At 38.7% G+C, this 14,294-nt stretch overlaps 1 protein-coding gene across 1 annotated transcript; it reads right to left on the bottom strand.

Annotated features, from left to right (window-relative positions):
- Window positions 1-9,012: 9,012 nt before the first annotated feature.
- LOC127131544 (uncharacterized) lies at window positions 9,013-10,820 on the bottom strand. The gene is made up of 4 exons (XM_051060461.1): window positions 10,765-10,820; window positions 10,191-10,665; window positions 9,642-10,094; window positions 9,013-9,126 (listed from the first exon to the last, which is right to left on the bottom strand). The coding sequence occupies exons 1-4, from the start codon at window positions 10,818-10,820 to the stop codon at window positions 9,013-9,015; spliced, it is 1,098 nt and encodes a 365-aa protein (XP_050916418.1).
- Between the last annotated feature and the right edge of the window lie 3,474 nt (window positions 10,821-14,294).

Raw genomic sequence — 14,294 nt, 5'->3', positions numbered from 1 at the left:
CAAACAAGATGAGAACACTGCAGCGGTACCTGTTATGCAAGACATGCTAATGAATATGCAAATGCAATTACATGTTTATCAACTTCAAAGGGTATTCTACCCCTTGATTCCAGTCTCACATTAGATAAACAGTGTAAGAAGACCCCGACTAGAATCAAGAAGAAGATATAAACCCCTAGGAATAGATAAACTTGATGCATGCAATGCTTATGATTTAAACGTTTATCACATACGAAAATATCACGTCAATTAATATTTGGAAATGTTTTTACGCCAAAGAAGTACAGTCTTGGTAACCAAATACAATACAAGAGAGACGGAAAATGAACATCCTATGGATCCCTAGAAGCAATCATCGAAAACCATCGAGACCGAAAGATAAGCTGCACGAAGCCTCTTCACCTCCCTCTCATAGGCTGCCTCCATATCTGCCTTCTCTTTGGCGAGTCGATCATACTTCCTCTTCCAAAACTTGGAAGACTGAGGAAGTAGAGAAGTCAATTCGTCATCAGGATCATCAATAACCTGGTGCTCAAGGAACTCTACCAAAGCATCCTTCTCTCTGATCTGCTGAAGCAACTCCTCTCGTTCACGGATCCAAGCACGCGAACGGTCTTCGTCTCTCAACTCCTCTACTCCTTGGCTAGGGAAGGTTGAAGGCCCAACCACAACCAAAGGCGTGGGTCTTGGATACTCATAAGGCATGAGGTACTCGGAAGCTCTCCTCCTAACCCAAGAGGTATAGGGTTCCAAAGCGATACAGTTCTTCGGACCTAGCTCCTTCCTTCCTTTCTTATGGATCTTGCGCCAAGCGCGGACCATCCTGCCCTTCAAGCCTTGGGGATCTTTACCCTCCTTAAAGAACACACCCTCTAATAGAATGTTATTGGGTTTATCCTTTAGGGGGAACCCAAGCTGACGACGTGCCAAAATAGGGTTGTAGTTAATTCCACCGCATGCACCAGGAAGAGGTACATTGGAGAATTCACCACAAGAGTCGATAATCTGCACACCATCATATACACGGTTGTACCAAAAGATATCATCATTAGTGAGAGACATAAGTCTCGTGGACCACCGTAGACATCCTTTGTTCTCCTTGAAGGCGAGCGTCTGAGGCAAGTGCGAAATAAACCACTTGTACAACAGAGGCAAACAACACACAATGGTACCACCACCCTTTGCATTCCTCATATGCAAAGAGAAATAAGTGTCACCCAACAAAGTAGAAACGGGATTAAGAGTAGAGAAAATCCTAATAGCATTCACATCCACAAAGTTGTTGATGTTGGTGAATAACACTAGCCCATAGATGAGAAGTACAAATACAGCTTCAAAGGCGTCCTCACTCATGGCCTTCCCAAACATAGTAGCTTGATCAATGAGGAAATCAGATGGGAGACCTTGAATTCCACCTTTGGTAGTCATATGAGCACCAATAATAGATTCATCTATACGTAACAGATCAGTAATCTCTTGGGAAGAAGGAACTCTCTCCAAGCCACTGAATGACAACTGGTCTAGGATAGGTATGCCCACAAGATAGGCATACTCCTCAAGCGTGGGCAAAAGCTGGAAATATGGAAAAGTGAAGCAACGGTACAAGGGATCATAGAACTGCACCAACACACTCATTAGACCTTCATCCACTTGAGTAGCCAGAATAGACAGAAGCTTCCCATGACGAGCCTTGAATTCCAAGGGATCTAATACATAGGATGTCAAACTCCTTAACTCTTTCAAGTCGGGTTGTCTGAAACTGTACTTCTTCGTATTCCTTCTTTGCTTATCCATGTCTGAAAATTTTCAAATAGACCTCTTAAGTTCCTTGAAAATTTTCTCATTGTTGATGATATGGATGTGCATGAATGCATGAATGCATGGATGCAACAATCACACTCAAGGATCAAGCAAATCACACCACACAAAGGTCATGGGATGGATCAAGTCATCCTTAATATCAATCATCCATTTTGGTGGATTATGGTTTACACCTTATCAACACCCAAGTTCCATTAATATTAAGGATACACAAGAACGGATCAACCACGAATCAAGGGTTTGTTGCGAGTCGCGAGCATGGAGTCTTGGTTAAGAACCACCCAAAGGGAGTGTACTATGGTTAAACCTGACAATCATGTTCTCAAAGAGGTTCCCATAGTCATCATCCCATCTTTCGGATATCATCGGATAAATGACTACTCGTATTCCAAAAATATTCTCAAGAGAGACTCTTATGAGTGTAGTATCGCGTAACAATCGTATCAAATCTTACACTTGAATGATCTTCGCACTACGTCCTAAAAATAGGCCAAGATGGGCGTGGTAAACTAAGGTCATTGGCTTCTAAGGCATATATTGGAAAGAGTAATGCCTAACCACGACTACTCGTGTGACATTATTGATCCCAACATAACCTCCACCAAGTGAATGGTCTTGCAAGTCAACTTGCTAAGGAATAACTCCACACAAGTCAACAAGACTATGTCATTCTCCTATCCTAAGAGGACTCAAATTCGGGTATAGAACTTATCTCACAAGATACCACCAAGCACACAAGCAATTGATATATCAAGCAATTCATATATTACAAACAATAATATCATCCTAAATTTGCACAAAAATATGTCACAAATAATATAAACATATAATACAATAAAAGGTAAAAAGTAGGCGAAACCCACTAGGCACATCTGTCCCCATCAGAGTCGCCATTTTTCTGTAGTGGGGTATTCGTTACCATTAGAGATATAGACAAAATCCAAGTTAAACCATACAAGTCGAGTCGCCACCGCACTTCTATTTATCCAAAGGAATGGTTAGAAAGCGAACAAAAACCTAAAAGTTTTATCGAATCAAAAACTAGTAAAAATGTCAGAGATCTGGGTAAGGGGGTTGGTTATGCAATGGGAAGGTTTTAAGCACCCAAAACATCCTAGGTACTCCTAGGGAGCCCTTTTCATAAGTGTTGTTCTAGTCTAAAGGGTGTAGTTATATCTAAAGTACTATTTACTAAAAGGAAGGTTAAAAGAAAATGAATCGAAAGGATGTCGCATCCACTGCCTACGTATCTCATCTGAGTATGAGAATCAAAGTCTTCGTAGCTCGGCTACCTATGGGTTAAAGTCTTCGTAGTTATATCTTATGCCTACGTATCTCATCTGGAATAAGAATCAGAGCAAAACGTAGTTCGGCTAACTACGGGAATAAGGGTCTCGATTGCAACTAGGGAAAGAGAAAGAGAAGGTCTCGATCGCAACGAGGGCGAGAGAAAAGAGTCGCAGCAAGGGCGAAAAAAAGCAAGGATTAGTTGTTAGTCGTCAGTCAAACTCGGCAAGACATCGCGTCTCGTGCCTACGTATCTCATCTGAACATGAGAATCAGAGTTGTCGTAGTTCGGCTAACTAGGGGTTAAGGATTTCCATCTGAACATTGACTTACAAAAGGATACACCAGCTGTGTCAAAGGAGGGTGGGCAGTGTGTTCAACATCCTAGCAGTAGGTGTTGCAACTCGCTGAATCGAGTCTTAGGCAGTTACCTCTTTGCAATAGAACGGACTGACATGCCACAAGATCGGAGACGCACGGAAGGTCTAAAAGTGGGGAAGCTCTGCTCTAGAGTTGTCATGCAATATGGACCTATGTGTTAGGATTTACAAAGGGGGAAATCTACCTAATGTTAGCATGCAAAGAATAGGGGAATTCTACCTATGTTATCATACAAAGGGTTCTACCTAATGGGTGCTACCTAAACGAAACAAGAGTCGACGGATGGAGCGCGGAGAGGAGTTACGGATAAGGGTAGATGGAGATGCCGGAGGCAATAGACTTACAGGTAGATGGCGATGCCTGAGGCAATCGACTTACAAGAGGATGGATGAATGCGTGCTGGTTCTCTTAAGTTTTGAAAATGATTACTCGACGTTGGATCGAGCTTTTGATCTTATTTTGAAATGGTTATTGGATGTTCGTTTTAATTCTTGTATTAACAGGTGAATAAAGAAATAAAGAAATAAATATTATACACTTTATGGGAGAGGGGTACATTTGTTATGAATGGGGATTGTTCATGGCAAACAAACAATAAGAATATATGCCTCATACATCATACAAGTAGGCAACAATTATCAATCAGATCGGATAAATAAACAATATATAATCAAACCAAAGAATCAAATAATGGAGCATTTAAACAACGCATGGGAGTATGAACATGTTAAATAATCAAGCAATAGAAAGCATGAATGAGAGAAACAAGTATAAAAGATAACAGATGAATCAAACAGATGAAAATATGCACACGAAGGGTCCACTGAATAATTTAATCAGGAAATGAGGTAAGGACCAAATAAAATCAAGGTAAAAGGCCTCTAATACATGGCATATGAGATGAACAAGGGAGGATGAAAAGATCTCTTGAATTGCCATAAGCAATCTCTAAGTCAAACATCGATCATAAAGAAGTCAACTGAAAATTCAAGTCAACTTAAAAAATAACAAATAAATAGCAAATTAATCAAGAAAATTATGAAAAATTAAAATAAATAAGGTGGGGTTAGGACATCATCATCCCCCAAAAAGATTTTAAAAATAATCAAAATTGGCACGTGAATTAATTAAAACAAAACATAGGTCAAACCAAAAGTCAATTAATAAGACTAGGTTAGAAATAAATCAAGAATTAATAGTAAATTAATCAAGAAAATTATGAAAAATTAAACTAAATAAATTAGGGTCAGGACATCATCATCCCCCAAAAAGATTTTAAAAATAATGAAAATTGGTATGTGAATTAATTAACATAAAACAACAGTTAAATTAAAAGCCAACCAACCAAACTAGGTCAAAAATAAATCCAAAATAAATTGAAAATGTGAAATAAAATTCAAAGAAAAGGTCAAGTTGACCATGAGACAGTGGTAAACCTTCATCCCAAAAATCAAATGCTAACAATAACTTTAAGTCATAAAAATAAAATCAATAAAAAAAGTGTGTTAAAATGGACTATTTAGAATAAATAATTAAAATAAAATATTAAAATTAAATAAAACGTTAAAAAAAGTGAAAAATATTTTTAGGTAATTTTATGGACGAAGAAAATATTTGACATAAGAAAAAGAAATATGAAAATGGAAGGATTAATGGTGATGAACATGGTAAGCAAGCATAGATATATCAAAACATGGTCATGGAAGCGATGATTACCTAATGGAAAATAGAAGTGGAATGGAATCTGATATGTGATGAAGCTTTGCCTCCTTGCCACGAAATTCCAATGCTCCTTTAGGGTTAGGGTTTCAGCTTCTTAAATAGGGTGGATTAGGTGTTCTCATGGGCTTTTTAATAAGTGATTTATCCATAAGAATAAAAGTGTGAAATGAGGTGTAAAATGTTGTTATTTTGGGACAAACTTAAGTGAATGGATGTCCAATGCATGGCCAAAAGAGGTAAAAAAAACGTGACTGGTTTGTGCAGCATGCTTAGAAAATCTGATTGGGCCAGCCAGACCCAAAATCTGCATAGAAAATCAAGTCATGATGCCCACTTTAAATGAATGTATCTCTTAAACCATGGATCCAAATGAGATGATTCCAAAATTATGTGAAAGAGGACATGGCAAGGTACAATTGTTGTGAAGAAATTATTTTCAAATAATGCCTTGAAGTGAAAGAAAACTGGCCAAGAAGTCTTGACAAATTTTGAAGATTTTGGACTTAGAAATTTTTCTAAGTGTCCTAAAAAAATGTCTCACTTTGACTAAGCATAACTTTCTCAATTCTAATACAAATGGAGCAAACTTTATATCTATAGAAAGCTTGGAACAAGAGGAACAACTTTCATGTTGGAGAAAGTTTCAAATGGAGCTTTTATCTTGATGCAAGATGGGCTTAAAGTGAGTGCAATGATTATGACAACTTGCCCTAAATGGAAAGTCAACCATTTCCAAATGAAGTAACTTTTCCAATTCCTGATTAAATGAGGAATCCATGATCCAACCTTGATCAAATTTCACATGTAGGATCCCCTAGGCATGGATTTTGAGATTCCACTCTCAAAATGTCAAGAGTTGACTTTTCTGGCCCCATAGTTGACTTTTCCCAAACTTTATGATTCCCGATTCCATTGATCAATTGAAGCACTTCTAGCTCAAATAAAGAGCTGATTTTTTATGTAGACCCTTGTGGAAATATGGAGGGCCATGGAAAAGAGTTTCACCCAAAGAATTAGAAATAAATTGATTTTATACCAAACCCTAGTTTTAGGGCAAAATGATCAGGAACTGATTGCACTGATTGCCAATGGATCCTTCTGAGATAATTGTGAATCTTCCTAGGCCAAGATGCCTCTCTAATCATGACATGGATGATCTCCTCTACTTCCAACCAAACATTTCCTATTGCAGGTAGCCATGAAACCCTAATTTCTGATTAAATCCAGATGAACACTCTGATAGCTTTGAATCCTTCACTGATGAACTAAGGACCATAATAAGATACTTGGACCCCCCTGAGACCCTTGAGACTTGTATACTTAGAAAATGAAGTCCAACTCTCAATCTTGCTTTGTGTGGGCTCCTTATGTTAAGGAGTGATCAATCAAAACCAGATTTCCATGTCACTAATGCAGTATGCCATGAGTATGACCTAGTATGATGCTAATGAAGCGTGAAACATAATCCCATGCTTCCAGAAAAAAAGGGTAAATTTTGGGGTATTACAGCTTCCCAAATGTACCCTTCATAGGTACAAAAGAAGGGATCACCTACATTCCAAGTCTGGCACTTCGTCAATTGGGTTACCCATTGCTTGACAAACCAAACACCGAGCAATTGGAAAAGTTTATTTTACACGAAGGGGTTGATTGTCTAGAGTTGCTGAGGAAGATTAGTAGATCTTTGGGAGAGATTCGTTGTTAAGGAAGGGCTGAATTAGGGAAGAAAAAGAAGCTTATACATAATGGATCAGAGACAGAGTCAAAGAAGTTCTACTGTCGTTCCCATTTGAACCTTCTATGAGCCTCAAACCTCTATGACCTTCTGTGGTTTTTATTTCTGAAGTAGACGAGCTTAAAGAGACTATCAAGCTATTGAAGAAGGAGAATGTTGATCTCTAATCTGATATTGGTAAACTCACACTAGAGAAAGAGGACCTGAAGTTTAACCTCAACCAGAAGAGAGAGCGCATGCTCAAAGCCGTTGAATTTGAACAAAACAAAAGAAGGAAGGTGGGTGAAGCTATGAAAGGAACCTATGATGGCCTATTTTCCAACAAGAAACAACTCTTTGAGACTCAATATCAAGCTAGCAAGATGGAGCTGAATTACAAGGCCCAACTTGACAAGCTTCAAGACCAGTTAAGGGATTGCAAGGAGTTGAAGAGTGAACAAGACCGTGCTGAGAAGTTAGTATAGTCCCTCTCTTAATGCCAAGCTGAACTTGATAAGGTCTTCAAAGAATTCATAGAATTTAAGAGACAAGCTCACCAGAATCAAGAAGTTGTCAACCAACTTAACCAAAAGGTCTCTCATTGGGAAGGACACATCCTTCATCTCGATGTCCTCCTTGATCAGAAGGAATTTGAAATTCTAGCAACCAGATCCCTGATGTCGAACACGATGTCACGACCTCAGGGTCTGCATATTATCACACAAAAAACAATAATATGATAAATAAAGTAGTAAATAACACAATCAGTTGTTAACCTAATTCGGTGCAACGTCACCTACATATGGGGGTTACCAAGCCAGGAAGGAAATCCACTATCACAGAATTAGTTTGAAGTCTTGAACAACCTCAGTGTTTACAGACTTCTCTCCTAATCTCTACTTGTGTACGTTTCTATATAGGGCATACCTAGATAAGAGACCCCTTTCACTTCCCTCAATCAGACGATAACACACAACAAAAAATCACAATCCACTATTTCTTAAAATCTTATGAGGGATAGTAAATTATAACTCAATATAGTAAGTCCAATTCAAGTATGAGAGTGATACTCGAATGACTCACATAAAACACACATACGAAACCCTAATGATAACACAATATTGCACTACTTCGATACCTTCCTAGGTTAAGAATACTTCTATATATATATATCAGTTTACGCATGGGCTTCGGTCTCTGATATGAAGCAGATCTAAGACCTCTTGTCAATCTTCTGAAGATACGATTCTCATTAAATCAAATGTTTCCTAATATGTCTTGACATTGTTCCTTCGTGTACAAGTCAAGATACGATATTCTTTAGTCACAGGGAAACACGCAATATAATACAATAATTAAATCTTCAGATAATCTGTACGAAACACAATTGAGGAGACTAAATCTTACAACTAACGCAAGTTGGATTATGCAGTATGTTGAAGCAACATGTCAGGACATCCTGTTCAACATATTGCAAATACTTGTTTTTACAAAAAGAAGCCAATCACCAAAAGCCAAACCTAATAATCTCCCCATTTGGAAATTTTTGGCTCAAACAACCTTTGCAACGGTAAAGTGTCAATAAATAGAAGAGACAAACAAAGGGATGTATATCAACAAGAAAACATACAACATCCTTTTACACACTGTCATCAGAGGCAAGTGCGGTGAGTCAACATACCTCACACTGTAAAAAATATAAGCGCACAATAAAATATTCCTTCTATTTTAGACAGGATGTCAGAACATTGTTCGTGACATCATGAACAACAACTCCCCTTGAGTATCAAAAGAGTTTCCCCAAGGGAGACTCCCCATACAGACCACCATATGCTCCCCCCAAAAGAGAAACCCATACAAACAATCAAACATACTAGTCCAACATAGTCAAAACACACCAACTACTCCCCCTTTTTATCCATAAAGTTGTCAAAATAAAACACATTTACCATACCATCAATGTCAGTCACACAAGATTAAGAGGGTTACAAACCAAGAAGCACCTAAAAGGTGCACAAAATAGAATCCAGAGCACAACCCACAAAAGCAACAAATTTAGGAACAACACATAAAAGAACTAGAGAACATTAATTTTCATCACTGCTAGTCTCTTCCTCATCACTAGTAACAATTTTGTCTTCATTATCCTCTTCTTCATCAATTCCATCAGCTTTCTCATCACATTCCTCTTTAGAAAGAGCCTTAATCAACATTTAAAGTTTTCGTTTCCTTTCAGTACTAATTTTTATAGTCTCATCCAAGGTATTGCAAGTGTCTTTCAACTCGGTAAGGATGCTTATTCTGTCAGTGGACCTTGAAGAAGTATGACCAGATGTCATGACAATGTCTAGGACATATTTCCTAGCGAACAGTCTATAAAGAAATGAGAGAGGAGGGTCCGTTATGCAAGTACTGTCAAAATTGATCAATATGTTAGGGTGTTAACTTAGGATAACTCCACAAATCAAATAGGGAAAAGCTATAAGCATTTTTATAGCATAAGATGTAGTATGTTTCATAGTCTGATAAAAACATAATACCCAAAATCAAAATTTGACTTGGTCCCAACAATATAGATGAACTTACTTAGCTCGGTAGATATATTGGAGGTGTGATTGGTAGGCACCCAATTTGCAGCTCCAATTATGTGCAAAATAACATACTTGACACTCAAGGCACTAACAACAAATTTCCCTTTCCTTGGCCATTGTTATACTTGCTTAGTAGTGATCTCTTTGCAGATGACATTGTCTGAAACTCCAATTGCAGCGTGTTCTTCTTCATTTCTTCCCAAGAACCTGTTGATTATTTCAGGAGAAAAATCCACACATCTACCTCTGACATACACTTTTTTGAATTCTTTTCTCATTTTGTTATCACACTCTTTGGAGATGTTCACAATAAACTCTTTTACCAACATTTCATAGCACTTCCCAAAACCTGTTACAGTTTTCATCAGACTAGCTTCTTGAATCAGACTCAACACCTCTTTACATTCAAACACATCCTTACCCAATTCCCTTTCCAATGCTAACCTTCTTTGATAAACATATTTCCATTTTTCAACATTTTCAATAGAGTGAAAAGAGATGTTGTCAAGTGGAACTTCAAGAATGTTGGCTGGAATCTTCTTCCCGGAAGCTTGCTTTTTGGAAATGGAGATGATGTCCTGAATATTGTGTTCAACATCCTGATCAGATTAACTAGATTCAGAAGGAACTTCCTTCCTTTTTAGAGACTTCTTCTGAGGTAAAGGAGTAACCACCTTGCTCCATCTTTTAGTGGGACCAACAATAGCCTTCTTCCTGACAGATTTGGAGGGAGTGTTGGAGGACCCAACAACTTGACCTTTCCTATTCTTAAACATTTTAGATATGCTAGGAGCCAGTATTTTCCCGATATGGACATCATCAGAGTCCAAATCCTCAATATTAACAATGTCAGTGGGTTGACCAACATGGTTTTTATCTTTGTTGCCCATCTCATTCATGATATCATCAGACCTGTCTTGAGATTTCTCAGGAGAGAGAGTAGAAGCATGCACATCAGGATCATTTATGGGGTTGTCAGTATTATTATCCGGTTGGGCCAAGGATATGGAGACAATGGGTACAACATTTGTCTTAGGGTCAATCCCTAAAACATTAGAGATCAACACACATATATTCTTAACAACACTGTCTCTATCAGCAACAATCACGCTAGATTTACTCAAGGCAGTAACAGATCTAGGTTTATTGCTGGTTCCATAAGCTTAAACATTATCAGCAATATTTGTCTCAACGGAGCCATCTTCATTCGTACCAACATTAGGTTCAATGCTTATAGGTTCTAGATACAAGCTAGTCATGGACATAGGTTTATTCACACGAGCAGGGGGGTCAGGATCATTCATATTTTTCGTATTTACGGAGGGAGTGGTGTCGCATACGCGAAAAACAACCGGCGGGAAAAAGACACAGAGCCGCCACCGTGCGTTATTTATCCCAAAGGAGGGAAAGGAAACGCTCGAAGTAAACCTGAAAAAGGGGAAAGGAATGGTCTTACGACCAGAGATTGCAAGGTACGGGAGTCGGTTACGCAATGGGAAGGTATTAGCACCCCTAACGTCCGTCGTACTCGACGGGCTCCACGCTCAAAAGAAAAGAAAAGGTTGCTGATAAACTGCTCAAAGAATGCACACACACTGGAATTAACAGGCGAAAGAAAACGGAGAAGGGGGACTCGGCAGGACGTCGCGTCCTGGGCCTACGTAGTTTGTCAGAAACAAACATCAGAGTCGACGTAGTTCGGGGAAATGGGAAACGTGCTCGCTAGGACATCGCATCCTATGCATACATATCTTCTCTAACTAGAGAAAGAATCAGAGCACTCGTAGCTCGGCTAACGCACGCCGAAACAAAACACTGAAAGGAGACGCTGAGACGTCAAAACAAACGTACAACAGGAAACAGAATGCCAATAAATGGACTTACATCCAACTCCAAAAATAGATGGGAAACAGATAGCCAATCAAAGGTCTTACATCTAACTCCACAAAACAAAACAAGAAATAGAGAGCCAATCAATGGTCTTACATCTAACTCCTCAAATAAACAACAAACAAACGGGAAACCGAATGCCAATAGATGGACTTACATCAGACTCCGAACAAGCAAACGCAAACAGGAAACGGAGTTCCAATGGTTGGTCTTACATCCGACTCCAAACAAACAGACACGAAAAGAAGAAGGGTATCGATTGCAACTAGGGCAAGAAGAAAAAATGTCTCAATCGCAACGAGGGCGAGAGAAAAGAATCGCAACAAAGGCGAAAACCAGCAAGGATTAGTGTTAGTCGTCAGTCAAACTCGACAAGACATCGCATCTCGTGCCTACGTATCTCATTTGAACATGAGAATCAGAGTTGTCGTAGTTCGGCTAAACTATTTCTACTTGGTTTTGTGTTTTTTAGGTGAACGACGTTACTACGCAATCTACCGGATGCTCGACCTTTGAAGACTTACTCACCTGTAGTAGAAGGAGTCAACGTGTCCTTAAGGGAAGATAGAGGTTTGTTTGTGTTATAGGAATGCTCACGCAAGAAAGGAAGTCCTAGACGAAGGAATCGTGCTACCTTAATTGACATGCAAACGAGAGACTATACGAAGTCTAGCAATCCTATAGGGATACAATCACACCACACAAAAATATATAACATGAAGTAAACACACCAACAAGGGGCTCAAACATCAAGGGTAAGGCTTTAGTCAAGGGGTCATATCAACCTCGACAAACAAGCCGAGCTTTAGTCAAGGTGTCATATCAACCTCGACAAACAAGCCAACTGGAAGGGTAAGCTGAAGCTCTTAACCACTGACATTGACCGTCAGGGTGAGCAGATGAAAGATAATGAGGATAAGACCTCATAGCTCTTAACCCGGGCCTGGGTGAGCTTGAATCAATGAAAACGTGGGGATCCAGAATGAGAGACCCTACTCCACTTGACTGACTCTATATACAAGATCTGGGGGACGTGTCCAAGAGCATCAGCACGTAGTGCGAGCTTAATGAACGACTCAAACGATTAGCAGGGGATTGATTGCTAATCCCTTCTATATGCCAATTGCCTCTTCCCTTAGGAGGACTTAAGTAACATGGCACAATGAGTAAACAAACACAGTCATTTCCTCTTAAGGAGGACTTCAGCCAAATGCCTGCCAAAAGAAACGACAGGGCTTCTCGACTACATGGAGTTAGAGGATGATTACCTAGGTGGTATGCGAACCACAAGCAAAGCACGGCTCAAGCAATGAGCTAAAGCAACTAAAGTACCTGTAAGAAAGTCAAACAAGTCAATATTCACATTCAGACAAACCAAACAGTCAATCAACAATGTTACAACCAATATGCACACAAGGCAAGTCAACAACTCAAGTGAGTTCATCACCAAGGGACCTACACCACAACCAAGGTTAGTGTACAAAATAATTTGCATCTCAAGTCATAAGATTGCATCAACCACTAGAGCTAATAGCTTGAACTTGAAATACAAAGCTCAAATGGTGAGTACAAACCACTAGTACCAAGACTAGGGTCAAAGGCAAAGCAAAAAGTCAAAACAGCAGCCAATATTCAACATGAAGCATATTTATTCAAGTAAGAACATGTCCTAAAAAGGACCAAACTCAAATCCTAAGGCAAATCCATCTAATGATCATGCTAAGGCAAAGGCAATCACAAAGCACACAATTGGACATCAAGAGTAGAAATTCCATATTAAAACAGAAATGAATCAAATAACCATGGAAATTTTTATTTGCACACAAGCTATTAAACACAAGCATCATGCAAAAAATTGGAATCAGAATAGCTCAATTGACATGTATATGAAAATGAACAAGAGCAACATCAAATTGTGTGACACACATTGTCACACCATACATTCATGTGTCCCAAACCAAGATGGAAAACGCTAAAAATGCCAAAACAATTCTCAAAAATCAAGAAACATGTTAAGAATCAGCATATCAAATTTCAAAGCAATTGGCCAAACAATGAGCATTTCACAAAAGAAATAGCACAACATGTCACATTTTGCACCATGTTCAAACAACCAAGCAAATTCAAAATTCCAGCAAGGCACAAATCCAGATTTTCACATCACAAAATAAAAGAAATCAAGATGAACATATGGCAAAAAATTGCATTCAATTTTGAGTTATTTTCAATTTGTTATGATTTTTTGAATTAACATGCAATAAAATGAAATTAAATGTGAAGCATGGAAATAATGTGAAATGAATTAGAATTGGGAATAGCATCATGGAGGATCGAACCACTGCACTTCAGGTCAACAATAGCGCTCAGCATATAATTCAATTGGAAAAACAAAAGCATTACTCTCCAAGAATCGAATCGAAGCACATTCAGTCCAAGCGCGTCATCAAAACGCGATCTTTTGGTTAAGTGGAGAATTAAAATGAAAATAAAGAAATGCACGCGGGGAGGATCGAACACGGTACAGCGTGGTGAAAGGCTCATCTACAGTAAAACCTAGCGTTGAACCAGTAACGTGTGGTACTATTCATGCGCGGTGGAAGAGCGGTGGTTTCCACCGTCTTTTTCAATGAGACGGTGGTGCTACAGTGCACACAACAATTTTTTTGCTGAATTACGCATAGCTTATATCATTGGAAAGCTCTCGTCGCGAGGATCTTGAATATCATAAAAGGTAAGCCTAACTCTCCATGAATTGGACGGATCGAAGACAAATATATTTGCACATCAAACTTTAAATCAACACAACTTCATCAATATTCATCCATTTTTAATGAAATTTATATCAGAATTCTCAGCGTGGAAAGATCTACAATGCTATGGCAATAAAA

Source organism: Lathyrus oleraceus, chromosome 3 (genome assembly GCF_024323335.1).
Source record: "Lathyrus oleraceus cultivar Zhongwan6 chromosome 3, CAAS_Psat_ZW6_1.0, whole genome shotgun sequence".
In the NCBI taxonomy this organism is placed as follows: domain Eukaryota; kingdom Viridiplantae; phylum Streptophyta; class Magnoliopsida; order Fabales; family Fabaceae; genus Lathyrus; species Lathyrus oleraceus.
This window is presented reverse-complemented; position numbering and strand designations above follow the sequence as displayed.